The sequence below is a fragment of the Chionomys nivalis genome, chromosome 6, assembly GCF_950005125.1.
Source record: "Chionomys nivalis chromosome 6, mChiNiv1.1, whole genome shotgun sequence".
In the NCBI taxonomy this organism is placed as follows: domain Eukaryota; kingdom Metazoa; phylum Chordata; class Mammalia; order Rodentia; family Cricetidae; genus Chionomys; species Chionomys nivalis.
Window position 1 is genome coordinate 77,166,273 of NC_080091.1, and position 23,749 is coordinate 77,190,021.

Consider the following 23,749-nt stretch of genomic DNA (forward strand, 5'->3'; position numbering starts at 1 on the left):
AGCCCCTTTGTATCCTGCATGTTTTCCTGACACATGGGACTCAGGATTTTCCTTCCCAATTAAGATGATAAGTGGTAGTAGTTTGGACTGTCGTCTTCTTCTCAAAACAGAAATTTCTCTTCGTTTTTCATGTTCGTTTTCCCTCTTTCTAGTTTATCAGTGTGTCAGGTCAGTTAGAGATGGTCTGTTTGTTCTAAAATTAACTGAAGAGACCTTAGCTGACTCTGTGTCAAAACTGTCGTGAGCTTTAGACACGCTACCACATATCTGAGTCCTAGGGATAAACTGGATATGCAGCCCCTGTTTGAAATGCTGGCTCTTAAGTTAGCCTCTAATTCTGAGAAGATGACGATGGCTCTGTCATCAGAGTGCCTGCCACACAAGCCTGAGGCCCTGGGTCAGATCCCTAACAACTCAAATCCAGGCATGCTGGCTCTCATCTGTAATGTTAACACTTGAGGAGTCAAGACAGATGGGTCTCCAGAGCCTGTTAGCCCAGGCTAACCGGGCAGTGAGAGATGGTGTTGTATGCTCTTGGGGAAAATCTGCTCTGGGGGGCCAGCACTGCCACAGCCTGGCCCTGCTACAGAGCCTGAGCTGGCAGACAGGGAGCTGACTGAACAAATCCTGGAGTTTGTAGCTGGTTTGTCCATACCTCTCATGAAATCCCTCACTGTTTTGACAGGAGGGGAAGACATGGAAGTGAAAAGAGACACATTCACTTTTGTGAGCTTTTCTAGGACTTGGCAGTGCGTTCACTACATGGATCCACTCCAGAGCTCCCCACAGTAGACTTAGCTCTCAGTCTTCTGGAGTCTACCTAGTTAATTCTTCTCTCTTCGTCTGCTTCTAGTTTCCAGTGTTGTGTGGCTGCAGCTTCTCTCACTCTTCTTGCCTTTGGGACTTTAGTGTTTAATTTTAATCCTTTTACTTTTATTTTATTGGGATTTGGGAAGAAAGGGAAAGAAGCATGTATTTAATATATTCCTATCCCAAGCCCTTTTTAAAATAATGGAATATATCTAAAGTACTTTTCTGTCTCTTACTGCTTGAAGGCTAAGGAAGAGTTGTGTGCCCTGAGACAGGATTCTACTAATGTGACAGTCCCCAACAGTCTTGTTAGTTGTATGGAGAAGGAGAAAGAGCGTGCGTTATCTGACTTAAGAAGAATCACAGCAGAAAAGGAAGCTCTGCGAGAGAAGTTGAAGGTCAGTAATTCAGCTTATATCCTTTGGAAAGGAATTGATTGAGTACTGGGGGAGAAAGTGAAGTAGCATGCCTTATTATACCCTTGCCCAACTGCCACCCCGATGACTGCACTTTCCTGGGAAGTTACTACTTAGTATATCCGTCGAGGTGGAGCCAGCTTAGCAGCAGCCCAAACTAAGACACCTTGTTCGTGTGTGGCCCCATAGCTAGAGTATTCCAGCACTGATTAAGTGTTGTCCATAGCTGCTTTCCATGGTAGCAGAGTTGGGAAGTCAGAGTGGGCACATTAAGCTCCAGGACCCAAGGCATTTGCCACCAGTCCTTGCAGAAGCAATATGCCACACTCTGAATTTGGGATTGTTGTAGGTTGATAGTCTTTTCTTCTTTACTTAATGACAATGGTTATTTTTCACCTAGCAGACAGTTTACCCATTTAATGAAAGGGACAGTTCAGTGGCTTTTGCTATCCCTTTTCTTCCTGTTTTTTATAACTTCGAGCATAATTAATCTTAGAAAAACTCATTACCACAGAAAGGAATCTTGTGTCCATTATAATAGCTTCAGTTTGCCTCAGGCCTTCTCTGCTGTAGGCACTACTAATTCGCTTTCTGCCTCCGTGCGTTTGCCTTTTCTGAACATTTCATATGAACTGAATCATTAAACGTGATTGTTTTTTCATGTTGTGATGCTGGGCATTGAACCCAGGGTCTAGCATGTACAAGAGAATCACTCCACCACTGAGCTACCCCAGTCCACATGTGTTTTAATGTTTGGTGTTTCTCAGCATGCTATCCTTAAGGTTCGTCCATGGGCAATGCTCGTAGAGTGTTTGTGTGCAGTTTTTATTCCTCTTGGGTGGATTACGAGTCTTATAATTGCTCCTGAATAAGTGTGGTGATACATAACAGTCCACGCGGCATGTTCTGAGTGTTCTTATTGTAGAAGCCATGGATGCTTCCACTTAATATTATGAAATAAATGCTTTGAAAGTAACTACTTAGGAACAAAAAATAAACACTTTAAGCATAGTCTTTATGCTACAAATCTTAGTTAAAGTTTTATACCCAAAGGCAGTGTAAGAATGTTTTTAATGGGAGTCTTTTGGAATGCTGCCTTCTAGAAAAAAAAAAAAAGAGTCAGTTAAAATTACCAGAGAGAAAGCTTCTGGTGCAATATGGCACCCTTTAGCACAGCTACGCACTTACCCTTTTCCGTATCTGTTGTAATGACCAGAAATGTAAAAATAGACTTTTAAAAACACGGTATTAGTGCTAACAGCTCAGAAAGGCTGCATTCTGATTAGCAGACCCTTCTGGGTTGTAGGAGGCCGGCTTTTGTGAATTTCCAAGAGAACTTTCTCTTAAAAACAGCTCTACTTGTCTGATTCCTCCAGCCTTCTGGAGTGTTTCCTGCCTCCTGTCTCCTGACTCTGCTCTCCAGCAACCGTAAGCTCTCCTTGAAAGCTCTGAGTGACAGCTGTCAGCCAGGGCCATCGGTGCTGCCTCCTAAACAACTAACTGTCCCCAGTGCTTTTTAAACAGGAGCCATCACAGTAATCTTCACGAAAGCCTTTCTGATGGTTCCTGTGTACAGACGAGAGCCCTGGATTTGAATGAATTTAAATAACTTGCCTAGCCCCCCCCCCCCCCCCCGTCTGTGTTCACAGTCTTCTTGCATCCTCCTTCCCTTCCTTTCAGTTGTCCCTTCTTTGTCTTCTGCCCCCATCCTGTTGTGGCTGTGCTCACAGGCATTCTTCAGTGTTGCCCTTGTGCTCTGACCCACCTTTCAAAGATGTAAGTTTGGCCATGTTACTTCTAGTAAAGTTAATTACCTGTTAAAAGATCATTAGCGATCACCCTTGCCTATGTTGAGGCCTGTCATCTTTCCCCCGACACTCATTTTTGCTATTTCCTACTCCTTTTTCTCCAGACTCTTGGCTTAAGGGGCCTTTTCTTGTCATGAGTCTCCTGCAGTGGACTGAGAGAGTCTTCCACCTCTTCAGATGCCTTCTCTGTCTGTACTTATCCTCTAGCTCCAGGTTAAGCTTCAGGCAGTGAGCACGAGGCTCTAGATGCCTTTTGACATATGAAAATGAAGCTCCTTGCCTAGTAAAAAAACTGTTTATGTTTCTTTTCCCTTATGCTTGAGAATTTCATGCATGTATATAAATGAAGTATGATCATATTTATTCTTCTTAGCCCCTCCCAACTCCCCTCATGTTTCAATTTCCTTTCTTCCCTCCTTTCCTTCCTTTTTTTTTTTTTTTTTTAATAACTGGAGTCATTGCTGCCTATATGTGTGGTTTCGGGCCATCCACTGGGGCATAGGAATTTTATCAACAATCGTATCCTTACAAAAGAATGATTCTCCCTCTTCAGACTATCAACTGCCAGCAGCTCCTCAGTGAAGGATGTGGCCTAGAGATCATCTACTCCACCTGTGCAACAGTGTTGACTGGCTTGGTTTTGTGTGTGCCTTGTGCACATAATCCAGCAGCTGTGAGTGCGGGAGTGTGGTGGCCATGCCGTGTCTGGAGGACAGCACTTCATAGCACCCTTCCCCCGCTTGCAGCTCTCACACCCTTCCTGGCTCCCCTTCTCTGACATTCCCTTAGCCTCGGTTGGAGAGGGAGTTGATATCCATGTCCGGTGTAAGCCTCTTATTCTCAACACTTGGGCAATTCTGCATCTCTCCATTGGCTGTGGCCCCCCTGCAAAGAAGGTCGAGAGAGCAGCCCAGGTGTGTAGGTGTGAGCGCAAGCATTTGGAGGCACTTTGACAGCATGGCCATTTACAACAGCAGACTCAGTAGCCATGTAGTTCCCTCTGTGGAGCAGGCTTTGAGTCTGATGAGAAAGGGGTACCCTGTGACAGCCCTGCCACTGCTGCACCAGTGGTACAGTTACCTGACAGGTGAGTGTTGCCATATGCAAGGTCTAGGACTCCGTGTGCCTCTTGATGTCCGTCTTCCTTTAGCAACCTGCAGAGCACTTTCTAACAGGATTCAATTTATTTTGAGACAAGGACTCATGTAGCGCAGTCTGACTTAAACTTGCTTTAGAACTTAGTATCACCTTGAACGCTTGGCGTCCTGCCCTCATGGCTTTATTTTAGTTTCTTGGTTTAGGTCTGTCTTTCTTACAAGACTGCATATAATCTATGATGTCAGAGACTTTCCTCGTGGCTGTGCCCTAACACCTTGCTTGGTGCTTGATATAGAACACATATCAGCACTGTTTAAATTATTTAATTAACACAGCCGTGATCCCTTTAACTAGATGTACAATCGTATGGAATCCAGCTTTCTAATGAATAGCATGAATACGAGTAAACGTCTCCACTAGAAAAACTCAGTGACCATGACATTCTGTGCCCTTGACTTGGCAGCAGCTGGGACTTGTGTGATATAATATAACCAGAAAACAAACCATCTATACCAGCCAGTTCTTAAACTAATCTTATTCCATTGCCTATATCTTCCTTGTCATGTATTTTCTTCTGAGTCCTGTTTTTCTTATCTCTGAGCTCTAATCTAGCGTGAAATTCTTGGTTCTATCAGTGGCCCTGTTTAAAATAAAAAAAATAAGTGGGTGTTGGTGGGGAATGTACATCTCCTCTTGTGAGGGCGCATTCCTACCCTGTGGCTTATTGTGCTCTCCCTGTATGATGCCTGTGTTAACAAGGATCCATCCAGCTAAGTCTTTTTAAATGAGTCCACGCTATTTTCTTCTCTGTGTGACACATGAAAGTTGGAAACATAATGTTTTCTACCTGAAAGAATGCTTTTGTAAAATGCCTGACCTTTCTAAAACATTTATAGAGTCTGTGCAATAGGAGACATAGCTCTGAAAACTTGCATTACTTACTTTTGTGATTATTTGATACAGATGAACATTCTCTATGCAATTCTTTTTCAGAATATCCAAGAAATGAATGTTTTTGGAAAATCAGAATTAGAGAAGACTATTGAACATTTGACATATATGAATCACCAGGTAATTTACCAAAGGATTTGGGGAATATTATATTAGATGGATGACTGGGCCACTGATGCTTTTAGTGTACTGTATGTCTTTGTAAACTGATATGCAGTGAGGAAGAGTGTGTGCTCTGAGACTCGTTACTTGGTTCAAATCTGGCTTCCTGTCTAGACCAGTTTCTTGATTTCTGTCTTCCGGTGTTTTTCATTTATGTCTTAGGACTAACACTTCTGTTTCTTGGGGTTTCTGTGAAAGTGTACTAGATGAACAACATGCTTGTCACACTTAAGAGTACTTGAATATTGCAGGCATGTGTAGTGGCTAGCTGTGATTATTGTGGTTTGATCTTATAAACCCCAATAATCAGACTAAAAAGTGAAGCTCACTGTTAATTTTCTTGATAATTAGCCCTCAGTATCTGCAGGAGATTGCTTCCAGGACATCTCAGATACTCAAATCTGAAGATTCTCAAGTTTGTTGTATAAAACAACTTAATACTGCATATAATCTATACATTCTCCCATATCTTTAAATCACATTTATATTTCTTATAGAGCTTAACTATCTAATACCTTATACAATGTAAATAGTTGTAATGCTGTGCTGTTTAGGAAATAATGATGGGGAAAACTGTATGATCAGTACAGATGCAGCCGTTCTAGACTAACTAGGTAGTATGTATTTTCTACAGTTGGGTCCTCTGAAATTCCAGAATTCATATGGAAACAAAGAGCCAAAAGTAACATAGAAGTTTAAGGAACATTGATACTGGGTTTTTAGGGCCATTATAATTAAGATAAGGACTAATCTTTATTATCCTTATCTGACTAAATCAAATATAACAAACCTGAATAAACGGAACCTAACATGTACAGAAACAGATCAGTGAGTAAAGAGTATGATTTAGTGGTTCTTTCCTAAATGAATGGCTACATATATTAAGAATGAGAAATTGGCTCCTGCCTCAAATAGACCACATCCAGCAATCATTTTAAGATTATTTACAGCTAGCTACTTGAGGCTGAAGCATGAGGTTCACAGTGTCTGCCTCCAGTTTGAGCAGTAGCCAGGCCTACTTGGACCATGGCTGCAGCAGCCACTGAGAAATACTTGCCAGGGTATGAAGAGGGAAGCACCCCTGTTCCTTCCTCAAAGCCTAGTCTCTCACAGGGGTTATATTTGTGAGCCAGGATGAGCATGGACCAGCCCAGCTCTCAGGGTTTCTTATCCCATTACAAAGGCTGTGGCTGATTTTTGGTGTGGCTGCTTTCTTCAACAGCCATCCCTTTGCTGGCCCCACTTTACTCTTATTTATTTTCTGGCCCAGGCTGCGGTCTTTCAACTTCTCTGCTCTGGCATTTGCTGTTAACCTGGCTTACCACTGCCAGACATAACCAAGTCACATGAGTACACCACTGCCTGAAGTTTTCTCCTCCAGGTTAATTAGTATCTCGACATTTATGACATTGTCACAAGTCACAGGGATGCACAGAACTTACATTGTAACACACATGGCTTCTAGTTCTTTCCTCCTGAGTTCTTGTTTCCATCTGAAACTATGAGCCCTGCCCTTAGCTGTCTACGTTCCTGTCAGCATTCTGGTCTTCTCCCAGCAGAGTTGCCTAACTGGCTCTGCATTATAACAGTCTTGGTTTTCGGTAGCTCACTTCTCTGAACTCTTCCAAGTCCCTTCTGTAAGCTAGTTCCAAAGGCTTCTGAACTCCATGCTTAGGGAATCACAACAGCCCACTTCTCTTTTGCCTGTTTTCTGTGTTTGTCAGCCTTTCCTTCCTGTGAGCAAGGCAATGTAAGGAAAGGATTATCTGGGCTTCTGGTTTCAGGGGCTCAGCCCATGGCTGCTTCCATTGCTTGGCTCTGAAGCCAGTGGTGGTGGAGAGGGTCTGCTAGACTAGCACTGCTACACCTGACAGCAGAGAGCCGTGAAGGTGGGAGGCAGGGAACATGGTGCATCATCCTCAGGCCACACCTCAGCAACCTCCTTACTTCTAAGAGGTCCCTTTTCCTGAAGTTCCCACACCTCCCCAAAAAGTGCCGCCAGCTGGGGACCAAGCCTTCAACACCCGAGTTTGTAGTGAGCATTTCGTGTTTAAAGCACAGCAGGCATGAATAGCAGCTGCAGGCTTCCAAGGCAGCAGCAGCTCATTCCTAGATAGTTGCTCTATATGGAAGGTCAGCAAACTGTGGTTCCTAGACTAGACGCATTAACTGCTCTGTCAACTGGGTTTTAGTGAAGCTAGTGAGCAGGTAATTTGCTGTGTCTCTGTATTGTCTGCATCTGCTACCGTGCTTCACTGGAGTGGCAGTGACAGACGACAGGCCCCATAAAGCCGGAAGTATTTATTTGAACAAGTTCGTGATTGTAAATCATACAGTGGAGTGCTGTTGAGCAGAAATAGGATGAACGTTACTAACCTCAGCACGTATGGCTGCTACCATGCGTGTTGTACCAACACAGTAAGTTGCTGAAAGCCTAGAGTGTGATTCTACTCGTGTAAAGTTCAGAAAACAGGTGAAACTACGTGGTGCATGGCTTAGGAAGGAATGCCACGGAAGAGAAACGGGATGCTTGGTGCTGTGGTGCATGCCTGCAGATTGAGCCCTGTGGGAGGCTGAGGCAGGGGGATCATTTGAGCATAGGAGTTCAGGATAGTCTGTGGAACATAGCAAGATCCCATCTTTAAAATAAACAAACAAACAAACAAAAACTCAAACAGAAAATAAGAAAGAAGATTCAGGATTGTGATTTTGTATTCAGGAAAAGAATATGACTACAGCCTGCTCATGGAGGGTCAGATGAATTTTAACCACATAAGAGATATTCTTTTTGTTTTATGATTTCATATTCTACATGCTCTTATATGGGGGAAATGGGTGTGTTTTCTTGTCCATTTATACACAAAGTCCAGTTTTAGTTGCCATAGCTTTATTGTTTATTTTAGTATCTCTTATGGTAAATTTATTTCTATTCTTTCATTCCCAGTTTGTCCTTTCTTCTAAAAGAATTAAAGTGTAAGGTACCATCAATTTCTAGTTGAATTGCTTTCATTGGCATTTCATTGAATTTATAACTTGATGAAATTTTAACACATTTAAAGTATTATGCTCCTACCCAGAGAAGCATGGCAGTCTACATTGTCAGGTCTCTTTTTAGGCAGTAAAGGGAAACTTTCACTTTGTTTCTCATATAAATCTCGACCATTTTGTAGTTACATTCTTTTCAACTCACATTTTTGTGTAATTCCTGTCTGCTTATTGCAGGTTTGAGGGTTACTTTTTGACGGGGAGGTGTCTCTTGGTTCCAAAAGCTAGAAATGAACCATGGAGGGTTTTGAGGGTTTTGTTTGTGCTTTAGGAAGTTCCTCTGATTTTTCATCCTGCTTATCGTCTCCCTTCCTGTGTCATGTGTGCTGTGTGTTTCTGTTGTTGTAGTGATAGTGAGGAAAGAAAGGCAGAGGATGCACGGATCCTGACATCTTGGTCTTAAGAGTACAGATGATGTTCAGTGTGTTAAAAACCTAACATATTTCCATAATTGTCTTCCAGAAATAATATTAAAGTATAGCTGTGAAAAATAAGATATTACCATATATATGCTTATTAATGTTTTAAATTTAAATTATAGCTTGAACATGAAAAATATGAATTGCAATCTAAAATGTTAATAATGAAAGAAACAGTAGAGTCATTGGAGACCAAATCAAAACTCCAAGCTCAAAAGCTTAGCCACGTGACTGGTGACTCATCTCATCAGAAAACAGAGATGAACTCTCTTAGGTAAGTCTGTTAAAGATTTCGTTACTTCTCCTCTGGGACATGCTTCGTCTGGTTATGCAAGGTTCATCACCATGACATTCAGCTCTGTGTCTTTAAACAGTGCTTTCCCAAATTGGCCTCATGGTACTGTCTTCCTGGAGCTTTTGAAGAGGATAGAGGGAGGTCTGGGGTTACCTGGTTTACTTGAGTGAGTCTGGATAGATCTGGGTATCTGTAGTTTTGCGACTTTCACAAGATGACATGATCGTCAGTTGTTGGTACCTTAGTAAATATTCAAGACACTGTGCTCTGCAGGGAAGGACTGCTGGGCTCTTAGGCCTTCTACCTTGTGGACCTTTTCCTCCTTTTCTTTTCCTCTTTTAAAATAATAGAAATTCAGAATGTTTCATGTCCTTTTTAAAACCATTCTGATTTAGAAAACGAAAATGTAGCCAAAGGCTAGGAGAGCATGGATTTGGAGTATTAGAGATGGGTGATAAGCAACAGAGGTCATAGGTCAGGACTGAGACAGTATGGACTTGAAGGGAAAAGGCAAACTTAAGAAATGTTTCTTTTATAAAATCAAAGGTGATGGATATGGGAATAAAATAGCAGTACAGTAATCCATAATGTATGCATTGGATTACTGGGTTATTAGTTAGCCATTTGTCAGTTTCAAGCACATAAAACTTAAAGAGATAAAAGCTAATAGTGTTAGCCCCCCCTATAAAACTGTCATAGCAAACAAACAAAGCAGAAGGCAACTGGAGGTTAGCAGAAAGGGTCAGGGGGAATCTCTCCCTCTTAATTATATTTACCATAAAAATTAGGAAGAGATTCTCAAACATCAACAGAATTCCTATCTCTGCAACCCAGTAATGAAGCAGTAGCTGCAATCAGAAGGGAGAGTAGTGATGCTGGTTTTAAAAGACTGATTAACGTCACCCAAGAAGGTTAGTGAGCATTATTGAGTTAAAGAGATTGGCTACTGTAGAAAACTGAGTTGGTGAAATAAAGAACAAATTCAAGAATTTCACCTATAATTCAGAAAGACAAAAAGCTAGAGAAGTCAGTAGGTCTGTCCTTGGTCTTCTGTGGGTCAGTCGACGGCCTTGGCTTTCCTTTTCCTTCTTCACACTGCACTTCCGCTTTCTCCTACTCTCCTGTTGGGACCCCTCTTCCTTTCCTGCTATACCATGTGATGCTATTCACAGCCTTCCTAATGGGCTGGCACCTTGGGCACATAGGAAAGCCTCCAAGAAAGCTCACCAATAGTTTAATATAATAGGCCATTGAATTTCCAAACCTACCTCCCAGCAAAATTCTTCACAGATCTTGAAAGAACAGTACTAAACTTCATATGGAAAAGCAAAAATTTGTTTATTTCTATCGAGATGTCCCATTTTACTCATTGTCTTGGGAACCAGACCTCTTCCTCACTAGGCACCTCTAACTCAAGCTGTCATTAGGATCTTCTTCAGTGTCTTGTCCTTAAAGGAAACCCAAAAGGAAGCTATTCGCAGCAAACCACCTGAGGTGAGAATGGTCCAGGCTGGGTCAGTGCTTTCCCACTAGAAGCATTTGGAAACCTGTGACTGAGAACCAAGACTTCTGTTACAGCTCCCGAGATGCTCCTTCTGAAGGAACTGGTATTTCCAACTAGTAATAGAGTCTTGAGACAGTCTTCACCAGGGACCTCCTCAGCTCCCACGATTCCTTCCCCTGTTCCCTGAAACCAGCCTTTAGTCTTATCCTATTTCACTGTAAAAATGCCTACCTTCTCAACGTACCTACAGCCGTCTGCCCCTCAGAATCAAAAGAAGCAAAATTGCAAGCTTTCATGGTCAACATGTTGAAGACTTATGGAGAGTCTGGAGTGTCCAGCCATGTTATAAAGACAGGACTTTCTCTTTGCCTCCACTATTGGAAATACATTTTGAAGAAAAGGGGGTTGATGTTAGGAAACTGAGGAGAACTTTAAAACTGCTGAGAAACTTCTAGAAGAGAATATACAATTAATTTCATTTTTATACCATATTATTTTTAAGAAGATGGTACCATTTTGGATAAGAATGGTAGACAGCAAGAATAATATTGTATAATAGAATGCCACTGATATACTGGAAGAGCTTTATAATAAAAAATAAAAGAAACTTAAATAAATCAAAATATTTTAAGACCATTCACATAACAAAACTATTTTTTTTTATTTTTATTTTTATTTTTTTTTGTTTTTTCAAGACAGGGTTTCTCTGTGGCTTTGGAGCCTGTCCTGGAACTAGCTCTGTAGACCAGGCTGGTCTCGAACTCACAGAGATCCGCCTGCCTCTGCCTCCCGAGTGCTGGGATTAAAGGTGTACGCCACCATCGCCCGGCTAACAAGGCTATTTTTATGAGAGATAAAGAATGCCGTTTGTTTTGTCCACCAATTTAGGATGGTAAATGAACAGCTGCAACGGTCACTTGATGATTGTCAGCACCGACTTTCCATAAAAAGAGGTGAACTTGAATCAGCCCAAGAAGAAGTTAAAGTTCTGGAGGAAAAACTAGGTGAGCCTTCTGAAATTTTGTTTTTGCTAAGCTTAATTGCCTCTGTCTAACAAACATTCTTCTCTCTGTGTAGAAAAACTAAGCTGTAAGATGACATCGCAGAGCGAAGAAGCTCACGCCTTGAAGAAGACCATTGGCGTGATTGACAAAGAGAAGGACTTTCTCCAGGAGACTGTGGATGAGAAGACAGAGAAGATCGCCAGCCTGCAAGAGAGCCTCACCAGCAAAGTATGTATCCGCCGCATGTTCCCTGGCGTCTCAGCGGGAGCCCACGGGCAATTCCTGAGACCCATGCTGTCTTTGACAAGTCTAAATTTCCTTCTAGCCTAGTAATAGGAATCTTTAAGATAGGATTTATCAATTCCGAGAATGTGATTTTTATCTCATTAAAGCACACTTTGAAGAAACCGCTGCAGTTTGTAGACGGGTAGATACATACCAAGATGTGACATACACATGGATATAGAACTATTTTTACTTAGAGCTTGCGTTTATGTATGGTTTATATAATTGAACTGTATATTTAGCTACTTACTATCTAAATGTAGTAGGTTATGCAAATTTAGCTAAGAATGATTGTGTGTGAATGATTTAGAATCCATTATGTTTCTGTAATTTCTTCAGGAGAAAGCTATTGCCCAGGTGAAGGTCACAGTCGCAGAGTATGAAACATCTTTGAAGTAAGTAGTCAATGAAGGGCGGTCTGTGTTTGAGAAATTCTCAGTGAGTGAGGTCTGACTGAGTTAGCAGTGGCGAGAGGAGACTGTCTCCTGTGAAGTTCCCGGATTTGCCACTGGCAGCCTTGCTCTCTCAGCCCCCTGCACTGACTTGCTCTCTGCCTCTGTTGTTTCCTGTTGCCTGTGCTTTCATCTGCCTGCTCTTTGTGCTTATGTAGTCATCAGTGAAAGTCTTGTCCATCTCATCGTGGATTGTGTTCATAGCCAGTTTCCCCATTTGTTCTTCAATTTAACCTATCCTGAGCACTCTCAAAATTTTACATTTTGTGTCTGGTCTAAAGCCATCTAAAACCAAAAGTCACTAATTATATTTATTTTACCTACCTTTATGTCTTGTATAGTAATGGAAATATAAACATGTATAGTAATGGAAATATAAACATCATATTATAATATAATTTAATATAAAAATTAAATATTTAATGATGTTTTATATTTTGTTTCTAACAGTTGAAAATGCTATGTTTGCTTAACTTGTAAAATAAGAATATGTATTTTTTTTTTTTTTTTTGGTTTTTTGAGACAGGGTTTCTCTGTGGTTTTGGAGCCTGTCCTGGAACTAGCTCTTGTAGACCAGGCTGGTCTCGAACTCACAGAGATCCGCCTGCCTCTGCCTCCCGAGTGCTGGGATTAAAGGCGTGCGCCACCACCGCCCGGCTAAGAATATGTATTTTGAGGCTTTATTTGCATCTATTTGATAGGAATCTAAAGTCCCTGAGTATTTTTAATGAGTGTCAGAGGCAGCAGCTGTACTCTTGTGTACTCATGCACTTATTGAGAATGTTCTAGTCTTATTTGAAGTAAACTAGAGTTTGCCATAATGCTTTATTACTGCCACACCACGTTTTGACAGCCAGCTAAAGGACACCTTGGCTAATCGAGACCGAGAGATAAACAGCCTCCGACGGCAGCTCGATGCAGCTCACACAGAGCTGGAGGATGTTGGGAAATCTAGGGAGATCTCTTTTAAGGAAAACAGAAGGTTACAAGATGACCTGGCCACGATGGCAAGGGAAAACCAGGTATGACACCAGGCAGAGATTTTTCATGGAACTTAATTTTTGCTAAGTATTAAACTTCTAAATATTTTCTCCTAAAATGCAATGGTATTGAATGAAAGCCGTGTAAGTCCTTGAGGGGAACAGTGGCTGTCTGAGTGGTAGTTAGCAAGTACAATTTTGTTAACGTGTCCCCAGACCTAATAGCATTTGGTGTTTGTTTCTGAGTAGCATGGCCTTCTCTGTGATAGAAGTTATTGTCATAGCATTGGGTGGGGACAGCAGCGTCACTCTTAGGGCAACTTCTCTCTTTTTACAACGGGCCTGTGACAGGTTTTCGTTTGCACTTACTTCTATTGTCTTAGAGCTATATCTGTAAGTAAATGAAAGAATATTTTTAATGGCAGATATTATAAGGTAGTTTTTTTTATATAATGGCTTATTACAGCATTATGCTCTTAAGACCAATGGTTTCTTTCTTTTTTGAAAATGTATTTATTATGTATACAGTATTCTACCTGCATATATTCCTACAGGCTGAACAGGGCATCAGATCTCATTACAGATGGTTGTGAGCCACCATGTGGGTGCTAGAAATTGAACTCAGGACCTCTGGAAGGGCAGCCAGTACTTTTAATCTCTGAGCTATCTCTCCAGCCCCCCCCCCCATAGTTTCTTTTATGTTTAGAAAATTACTTTTAGTATTCAGTATCAATTATATTGTAAATATGTCAACTTTTTAATGTCAACTACTGACTATAACTGGCCATGATATAAAATCAAATACATGATCAGGACTGTCATGGCAATTCTGTGGAAAAGTTTACTGAAAAATCCAGGTCAGGGAGGGGGAGAAGACTAAGAGTGACTAAGAGTGCTGGCTGTGAAATGAAGGTAAGAAGTTCAGAGTTCAAATCCCCTGTACTCAAAAGCCTGGCATGGCTGCCTGTCACCCCAGAGTTGGAGGTCATAGACATCAGATCTCAGGAGCTTGTTGGCCAGCCTCGCTGAAATGGGGAACTTCACTTGCAATGAAGGGCCTGCTCGGGAGGATGTGGGGAGAGTGGTGACCAAGGGAACCTGGCGTCCTCCTTTGCTCGCCACCTGTGCACATGAGTTTGTTCACCCATACACCAGTGCACACACCACACACACACGCACACACACATGCACCAAAGTCAGTCACAGAAATACATGAAAATAGTACAGTAGAAGTTTTCCCCTTGTTTCTTCAATTCCAAAGGATGTGTTTGATGTGACTAGAGCTAACATTGACTCTGCTTGGCCAACTCACAGGAAATCTCAATAGAATTAGAAACAGCAGTACAAGAGAAGGAAGAGATGAAGAGCAGAGTTCACAAGTACATCACGGAGGTGTCACGATGGGAGAGCCTCATGGCTGCAAAGGTGAATAAGAGTGTTTGGCTTGCATTTAAGACTGGCTTTCTAAGAGCTCTCTTTGCCTTTAATTCTGCCTCCAGTATTATGTATTGGACATTTGAGATTCGATATTACATATTAGACATTTGAGAATAGAGGTCTTTCCTACTGACTTTATATTTCCCCATGGATCTTAGTATAGTGTCTGTACACATACTGATGTTTTCTAAATTCAAGCAGTCCTGTGTGTGTGTGTGTGTGTTTGTCTGTGTGTCTGTGATATAGATATCCTATTGACAGTACTGACTTAGAAATAACATAATTGTTCTTAAACCAGGAAAATGAAAACAAAGACTTGCTAGACAGATTCCAGATGCTTCACAACCGTGCTGAGGACTGGGAGATCAAAGCCCAACAAGCTGAAGGGGAGAGTAGCTCAGTCCGCCTGGAGCTGCTGTCCATCGACACAGAAAGAAGACACCTTCGAGAGCGAGTGGAGCTCCTCGAGAAGGAGATCCAGGAGGTAAGGTGCCGCTGTCTGGTGACGAAACCACTCAGTAAGTGACAGTCCAGGAGGTAAGGTGCCGCTGTCTAATGGAGAAACCACTCAGTAAGTGACACACTCAGAGACAGTGCACCAGTGAGGCTGTGGTCACTGCTGAGCTCCAGCTCAAAGCTAACCCTCTGCTACTGACGCTCCTAACTTGCTTGAGTGCCCGTTCCCTTTGTCATTATAGTAAAGACATGGCTGTCTTAGGTAGGGTTTCTATTGCTGTGAAGAGACACCATGACCACAGCAACTCTTACATAAAAAAGCATTTAATTAAGGCTCTTACACTTTCAGAGGCTTTGTCCATTATCATCATGGTGGCAACATGTGGGCAGACATGGTGATGGAGAAGGAGCTGAGAGTTCTACATCTTGATTTATAGGCAGCAGGAAGTGAACTTTGTCACTGGGTGTAGCTTGAGCATAGGACACCTCAAAGCCCACCCCCACAGTGACACTTTCTCCAACAAGGCCACACCTCCTAATAGTGTCACTCCCTATGAGTGTATGGGTATCAGTTACATTCAGACTACCACAGTAGGCGACATGAGATTTGCCTTTTATCTCCTCTCAAGTGTGAGATTCTACAGCATTAGTGTATTTGTAACACTGCACTAATCTCCACCCTGGTGTGCGAATACTTCCATCCTCCCAGGCTCACTTCATCTCGGAACTTATCTCCCTTGAATCATGTTTTGACCTTTTCTGAAGCTGAATAATAGGCATTAAAATGTGGCTTAGCCATTCACCTTCTGGTTAAGTTATTTCCACATTTTGGATCCTGACAGCCCCATCACTGTTGACATGGTGTGCTAGTTACTGGCCTGGTTGCTGTGATAAAATGACTAGCAAAGGGCTAGAGAAATGGGTCAGGAGGAAGAGCAGTATTCCTGATCCAGCATTTAGACATAAATAAGCTTTCATTATAATGACAGTTGAGTAAAAATTTTATTAATACCCTTGGAAGTCAGTTAAATTAATAAGAAATCTTATTTTGATGTAAATATATTGCCCATTTTTTCTTAGTATAATTTTCTTATTTACATCTTTCAGAAAAAAGTAACAACTCTGTAGTGCACAGAGTTAGAACCTCCAAAATATATATGTATTAAGGTCCAAAACCTTAGTCTCTTATTTTGTAGTAGTGTCTTTGTATATATAATCAAGTAAATGAGGCCAAGTCTAAGACCCTTACAAAACAATGGCTTTTTAGACAAAGACATGGGGACAACCACCATGCACAGACCAGGGCAGGATTGTTGCTGGGCTCACAGCTGGCAACTTCAAGAACCAAGGATGCAGGCATGGGATGATTTTGTTTTAGACTCTGCAGAGGGAACCAACTTTACTGTCATTTGACATTTGCATTCATAGCCCCTGGAACTATGAAGAGGACGCTTTTGTTTTGAGCCACTAGAGTTGAGGCTACAGCTTCAGGACACTCATATAGATTTGGGGTCAAGAAGAGAGTCACTGCGGTAACAGACATTGGAAATATGGAAGTCTTAGAATCGGGTAATTGGGTAATAGAACTGGGTAGGCTTTGAGTATGTGCTGAGAAAAGCCTAGATTGTCTTGAAGAGATCATTTCTAGAAGTTTCGATACTGTGGGCTTCATAAAGGTAGAATGCCTGCCTAGCATGCATGAAGCCCTGACTATGAGCCCCACATACATGTAAGGTAGGTGTGGTGGCTGGAAGAAGTTCAAGATCATCATTAATTTAGTTGATTCTAGGCTAGTTTGAGCTACAGGAGACACTGTCTCTAAATAAATAAACTTTAAAAAGAGGAGATATTCTTTAAGTGCAGAATACATGTATTATTATATATGGAATATTTCTTCTAGCAAGGTCTCAGATAGAATTGAAGAACATATTACTGGACACTGGGAAAAGGATGACCTTGTTATGAAGAACATGGCAGAATTAGAACATGGAAGAGATGAACTTTGACATTTAACTGAGATGTCCACGCAGTGTGGGAAGGAAGCCTTATTATGAGAGAGGGTGCAGAAGGAACCGGAACTTAATGGCCTTCAGAAGTATTTCAGCATGTCCATCCACATAATACCCTGCAGGCAGCCTGGCAGTGTGACTAGGTAACCCAGAATGGCAGCCATAGGTCCAGCCAGCCATCTCAGCGGAGACTGCCAGCTGTGATCAGACGGGACAGACATGAAGCAAAGGAAAGAAAAGCTGTTGGGCCCCTGGCGTCTTCCTAGGTGAAGATGGGACACTGGTTTCTTGTCTTCTGGTGGCTAGTCACCTTTAAGAAAGGGAGAATGACTCTAAGAGTGTCTCAGAAGCCACAGTGGTGCTCCCAAGGGCAGCTCAGAGGCTGGTGGGTCTTCACTGCTACCAGAAGCCAGAGGACATGGAATCTAGGATTGCAGGTATAGGAAGTGCCAGTGTCCCTGAGGATTAAGAAAGAGACCATGCTGGGAGGCCCAGGGGACAGTGCATTAGTGTCACAGATAATTACTCTTAAGACTTGAAATCGAATAGAAGTTGCCCTGCTTGATTGCAAGCTTACCTGGGACTAGGGTTCTGATTTGCATCTCACACATCTCCTAAAGACCTGTGGGCTAAAGACTTGGTCACCATCCAGTAATGTTACTGCAAGGGGTTGGAGGCTCACAAGGAGTTAGCTCACTGGGTACATCTCTGAGGGGATGGTGGGACCTTAGTCCTTCCTTAGCCCCCTTTTGCTTTTCTTGATGCAGTGGGGTGAGTGGACTCCTTGGCCATGCATTCCTGTCATGATACGCTTACTGCCTCACTGCAACCCGGAACTGGTGTGGCCAAGTGATCATGGGCTGAAATCTCTAAAACTGAGGCCTAAACAGAATTGTCCTTCCAAATGCTTCTTCAGAATTTCTCGCAGTGTTGAAAGCTGACTGACAGAACCGCTAGCCACCGTATTCCTCCTCCTCTCCTGTAGAAAGAGCCATCTGTGCTGTGTTCAACATTCCAACCTGTTTTCTAGGGTTAGAGCTCGGCAGATAGAGGAAAGTGTTACCCAAAGCACACCGGAGTCATATTCATATCTCATCTAGATGATGCCTAAGGATATGAGAGTTTGTGCTGCTATCGTGGATGCGGGCCAGCAAGTTGGTGCACTGGGAAAAGGGACTTGCCACAAAGCCAGGTCCCGCATGATGGGAAGACACCACTGAGTGCTGCAAGGTGTTCTTTGATCTCAACATGCATGCCTCCACCCCACAGTAAACACATTCAGAATATTAAACCTAGTCAATTAAAGAATTTTAGATACCATGCAGGTGTCTCGTGCTTGAGAAGGATCTATACTTTGGGCGTCAGAATAGGTGGAACCGTGACTGCTGAAAATTACTTTGAATGCCTATGTGCCTGCAGATGTGACCTTGTTGAAGCAGTGTCTTTGCAGATGTGGTTAAGATTAGAAGATGCTGGCTAAGATAGAGCATGATCCAGTGGACATCCACGTCTCTCTAAGATGAGGGAAATTTGGGACATGGGAGAGCACTGTGAAATTGGAGGAGGCAGAGATATCTACAAGGCAAACACCAAAGAGAGTTAGGAGAGAGACACTCAGTCATCTGTTTCAGAGTCTCTAGAAGGAGCTAGTCCTGATAACTTAGCATCTGGATTTGCAGGGCTAGAGAAATGGCTCAGTAGTTAAGAGTTCTGGCTGCCCTTTCAGAGAACTTGGGTTTGATGCCCCTTGACTCACAGCAGTGGGAAACTCCAGTTTCAAGGGGATCTGAAGCCCTCTCCTGGCCTCTGTGGGCACTGCATGCACATGGTGTACAGAGTTGCAAGCAAAATACCCATAAGACGTAAAGTTTTTATTTTTTTTTTTTAAAAAAAGTCTCTTAAAACAAATAATGGTTTGCAGCCTCCAGATCCGAAGGGGAAGGATGGTAGTCAGTATTTTTAGTGACTTTCCTCTGCTGTGATAAATACCATGGCCAAAAGGAACTTAAGGAAGAAAGTTTATTTTGGTTTCCAGATGCAGAGGAAAATCCATAATGGGTGGAGGGAGGCGTGGCAGCAGGAGGCCAGAGTAGGAAGCTGAGTTCACACCTTCAACCACACACAGAAAACATGAGCAGGGAGTGGGCAAGACCATGACCTCTGAACGCCCATCCCCAGTGACCTATTTTCTCTAGCAAGCCTCATTGTCCCAAAATTTTCATAGCTCTCCAAGAGCACCACCAACTGGGGACCAGGTTCAACTGTATGAGCCTGTGTGGGACCACCAAGTCAAACCAGCACACCCAGTTTGCAGCAATCCGGAATAACAGGCCCCAAACTATAGGATGACTACATATTCTTTACTAATGAAATGCTTTTCTGCTTGTAAGAGTTTCTCAGGAATATTCCTTCATTCTTTATTACTGCTAATATTCTTACGTGATATAAAAAAACGGGTTCTTAGAGGGTTTTGTTTTGTTATTTTGTTTGTTTTTATAGTGCTGAGGTTGGACCTCTGGGGTTCTGCATGCTAGGAAAGTGTCCTGCCTGGGAGCTGCACTGCTAGCCTGCTTCCTGTGCTTATGTCTCCTTTGTTTGGGGAACTGCTGTTTGCCCAGTGTACTAATATGGAAGCGTCAAATGGTTACCTTTCTGTAGCTATGATGTCTAATAATCTTCATCGCACAATATTGGTTTTTAATTGGTTGATTTCTGTGAACTCTGCTAACATCATTTTGCTTTTTAAGAGTGGCTGCTTTTCTGAAACACCAAAGTGGACCTTATATAAATTCATGATTATTGCATAAAATTAAAGGATAAAAAGTTTAAAGTGTGGGTTATTTTAGGAAAGTCTTTTATCTGTATTTCAGTTTTTGTTCATTATTCCAAAATTACTAAAATCTTATAAAGTGGCCAGTGAAATGAGACTAAATTTCAGGTATTTAGTATTAAAATAAACCCTAGTTTTAAAACTTAGAATTTAAAAGAATGAATTGGAATTATATATAAATATATTTATTTAAAATTATGTTACTATTTAATAGGAAAATGCTATTATAACAAGGGCTATTTATGAAGAAAAATTCTTTAAAACAGTCATATTATTTTAGCATCATTTTTATCTTTATATCTTCTAAATGTATACATGAATTATTTAGTTATTATAATTAATAAATTATATGCTGTTCCTTTTGAGAATAACTAGGCTTTCTTAAAATAGCACATTATTTCCTGAGAATGTTTTAGCATACGCAAGAATTAGCACTTGTTATTCTGAAGGAAGTTTGCGGCTACACAGGATCCTGAAGCTGTCTTTGCAGGCTTGCACTTCAAGTGACTGGATTACATTACTTTTATGTTTTGCTTTCTTTCCTCAGCACATCAATGCACATCATGCTTACGAGTCTCAGATTTCATCAATGGCCAAAGCCATGTCACGGTTAGAAGAAGAGCTACGACTTCTTGAAAGCGAGAAAGCAACAGTGCTAAGTGACCTGTCATCTCTCCGAGAACTTTGCATTAAGCTCGATTCTGGCAAGGACCTCATGACCCAGCAGCTGAATTCCAAAAGCCTTGAGCTGGAGAGGGTAGGTGCTGGGAGAGATTGTTGGGCACCTTGCTTTGTGGAGCCCTCAGACACGGTTTTTCTTTACGTTCCTTTTTCATGAGTTGTTCTCTGTTAGTTCATTTTGACAGCAAGGTTTCGATAACTGGATTTGGCTATGGATTCTCTGCCAAGACTGTCTGTCAAGCACAAGGATAAGCTGGAGTGCAGTTCAGTGGTGGAGTCCTCGCCTCCGTGCGTGATGCTCTGGGTTTTGTCCCAATGCTAAAAGGATAAAATTGGGTTTTCAATAGATGGTCCTTAAGAAATTTAGGCATTTTCTAACTGTAGATCAGGAACAAATATTCTTTTTCTGTTTAGAAGTAAAATTTGATTGAAAGACTAAACAGTTCATTTTTTTCTAAGAATTTTTATTGATAAAAAAATCTCAAGGCGTTTAAATTATTAACTAACTAAATCCTGGACTTCCCCATCCCAAGTTGAGGCATAACTTTGAACAAGCTGATGTGTGCTCTCACAGTATATCTGTAGGGTTCACTTGCCAGGCCACACACTGAGAAGTTACAATACTGACTTGAATGTGTAGTCAAAGAGCATGCGTACTGCGTAGACTGTAGAAGCTCATTAACTGGTGGATGGGGGTGGTCATCATTGGAGGGTGAAGTATGCCTTAAAGCCGAATAAGTCCTTAGTAAAAGTAGCAAAGGTAACTTTAAAATTGTTAGGCTCTTTTTATGGCTTAAGAAACGTTTTGAAGTCTTCAACCAGTACTTAAAAATGAAACAATTGCTGTCAATCACTATTATATTGAAAGATATAAATAATTTTCAGACTAAGCCTAAATTTTTACTAAATTTATCTTTGTTTTTCCTGTAGGCAATAGCAGAATTAGAAAATGTAAAATCCGAATCAGAACTGTTGAAAAAACAACTGACAAGTGAGAGACAGACAATTAAAAATCTGGAGTCGTTGTTAGCTACAAACAGAGATAAAGAATTTCATTCCCATTTAACCTCGCATGAGAAGGACACAGAAATCCAGCTGCTGAAGGAGAAGCTTAACCTCTCCGAGAGCAAACTGTAAGTGTCCTGGTGAAGGGCTAATCTACCTAATCTTAACAATAAAAATCAGGAGTCAGATATCAGGGTAAAAACCTGGAAGATCAGAGAAACAGGGGAGCAGCCACAGTCTCTTCCCCCCTCCCCAAAACCTATGTCCAAAAGATCCTCTCTCAGGCCCGCCTTACCTCTTCCTGTCTCCTCTTTCTACAGTCGTCCAAACCTCTGTGGTCAGGTAGTGGCTAGCTCTGCCCTCTGGCTCCAAGCAAGCTTTATTTGTCAGAACACAGGCATTACACAGCATCCTGGAGCAACCTGTGTGGGGAAGTATTAACCACAATTTCCTTTTCACCTCTTGTACAGCAAGGGCACTGTGGGAAAGTGAAAAAATCACTGTAGCTGACTTTCTTGTCTGTTATTTCCGGACATCCAGAGGAATAGCTCAGGAGACGGGTTTGAGACTGTAGATGGGTGCGTCTTGTCTCCAAGGTGGTGCCATGGGAGAGGGAGGGGAGGAGTGAGCTTCAGGAAGAACCTGAGTTTGATGAGTGAGTGAAGGTGTCGGTGGGGGAAAGCGTTCAGGGTGAGAGATGGGAAAGGCTTAGTCTGGTCTTCACGAGTGTGCTCATCTCCCTTGAGGAGACTGGAGATGATGTGGTCCTAGAAGAGAAAAGCCTGGGGTAGAGAACATGGAGAAGAATGGGCCTTTTGCAGGGACTTGGGGAGCTGAAAACAATGTTCTTCCTGAGGCAAGAGGCAAGGAAGAATCACAGAAGGTATTTCACATCCTGTTTCTAGTTCTCATGTCTGCTGCACATGTAGCACGTGCTACCAGCTGTGTAGCTGGCAGTAAACCTGCAGAGTGCAGAAGAAGCCCCGTATCTGAGAGGGCCATGTTGGAAAGCCAGGATCCTTGTCTGTTCTTAGCATCACCTCCATTTGTATTTGCACTTGATTCTACAAGACGTGTCGTTCATTTCTCATTGCTGAGGTCTTTGCATTTGTCTTTAAGAACTACCCAGAGCCGAGAAACCGCTATGCTTCGAGCTAAAGTGACACAGTTGCAGGCCGATTGTGATGCTCTGAAAAGGCAGATTTCAAATGAGAGATATGAACGGTAAGACGTTTCTTTTTGACATTAAACAGTATTCCTGCATATCTTCTAGCCTACTCAAAGAGTAATATGACTTGCAAATAGCAAATTTCTTTAGTATTAATACATAAAATAAATTTCTTAGCGAATTCTCTCATAGAGTAAAAGATTCTGTAAGAGACAGAATCCCTGCAGTAATGAAAAGAGCGCTGCTGTAGACATGCTTCTTGGAGCATTCTGCAGGGTGACAGTCAAGTCTAGATGGTGACATAACCAAGGTCCCTGCAAGAGTCCCCCAGATACAGTGCATTTGGAAGCATATTATCATGAGATGATGATGATCGTGTCATAAGTGCAGCTAGCAGTTATGAGCTGGGCACCCCACACTTGTCTGATTATCCCAGTATCTGCCTATATGATCACACTTGTACGTGACAGAGCCATGGCTTAAATACAAACATATCTGTTCAGTCCAAAGCCCTTAACCTCTGTAATGTATTCCCTGCTCCCTAATTATTTTCATGCTCGTAGTTCAGTTCATTTACTTCATGTTAAAACATTGAGTCCCTAAATATTACAGCTATGAGACCTGCTTTAGCAGGGAAACCACGCCAGATGTAGTGGCTTGCACCTGTGTCCCAGCATTCAGGAGGCTGAGGCAGAGGGATCATGAGCTTAAGAGCCACCCTGGGAGACCAGTGTCCAAAAAGAAATGAATTATAATCAAAGTCTAATTTGAAAGTCAACAGCCAAGTTATATTTTTCTGTTGCTCTTTCTTAGACACCCGAGGTTTGTTCTCAAATTGGCTAAAACTGCTTATTAGATCATTTTAAAAATTTTATCTTTCCCATTTGCATCTAAACCTGAGTGATACGTTGTATTAAGTCTACAGGGGATCCGC

The 23,749-nt window shown here is 41.9% G+C and overlaps 1 protein-coding gene across 4 annotated transcripts in view; it reads left to right on the plus strand.

Moving 5' to 3' along the window:
* Positions 1–23,749, plus strand: part of Cep135 (centrosomal protein 135) — a 60,510-nt gene that overhangs the window by 29,378 nt on the left and 7,383 nt on the right. For all 4 annotated transcript variants that reach the window (XM_057772719.1, XM_057772718.1, XM_057772722.1 and 1 more), the window contains 12 exons: positions 1,056–1,208; positions 5,126–5,203; positions 8,832–8,983; positions 11,397–11,512; positions 11,586–11,740; positions 12,137–12,192; positions 13,103–13,271; positions 14,544–14,654; positions 14,965–15,150; positions 20,509–20,718; positions 21,573–21,775; positions 22,767–22,871. In XM_057772719.1, coding sequence (XP_057628702.1) covers positions 1,056–1,208; positions 5,126–5,203; positions 8,832–8,983; positions 11,397–11,512; positions 11,586–11,740; positions 12,137–12,192; positions 13,103–13,271; positions 14,544–14,654; positions 14,965–15,150; positions 20,509–20,718; positions 21,573–21,775; positions 22,767–22,871 — 1,694 coding nt within the window. The remainder of the gene's footprint in view (positions 1–1,055; positions 1,209–5,125; positions 5,204–8,831; positions 8,984–11,396; positions 11,513–11,585; positions 11,741–12,136; positions 12,193–13,102; positions 13,272–14,543; positions 14,655–14,964; positions 15,151–20,508; positions 20,719–21,572; positions 21,776–22,766; positions 22,872–23,749) is intronic.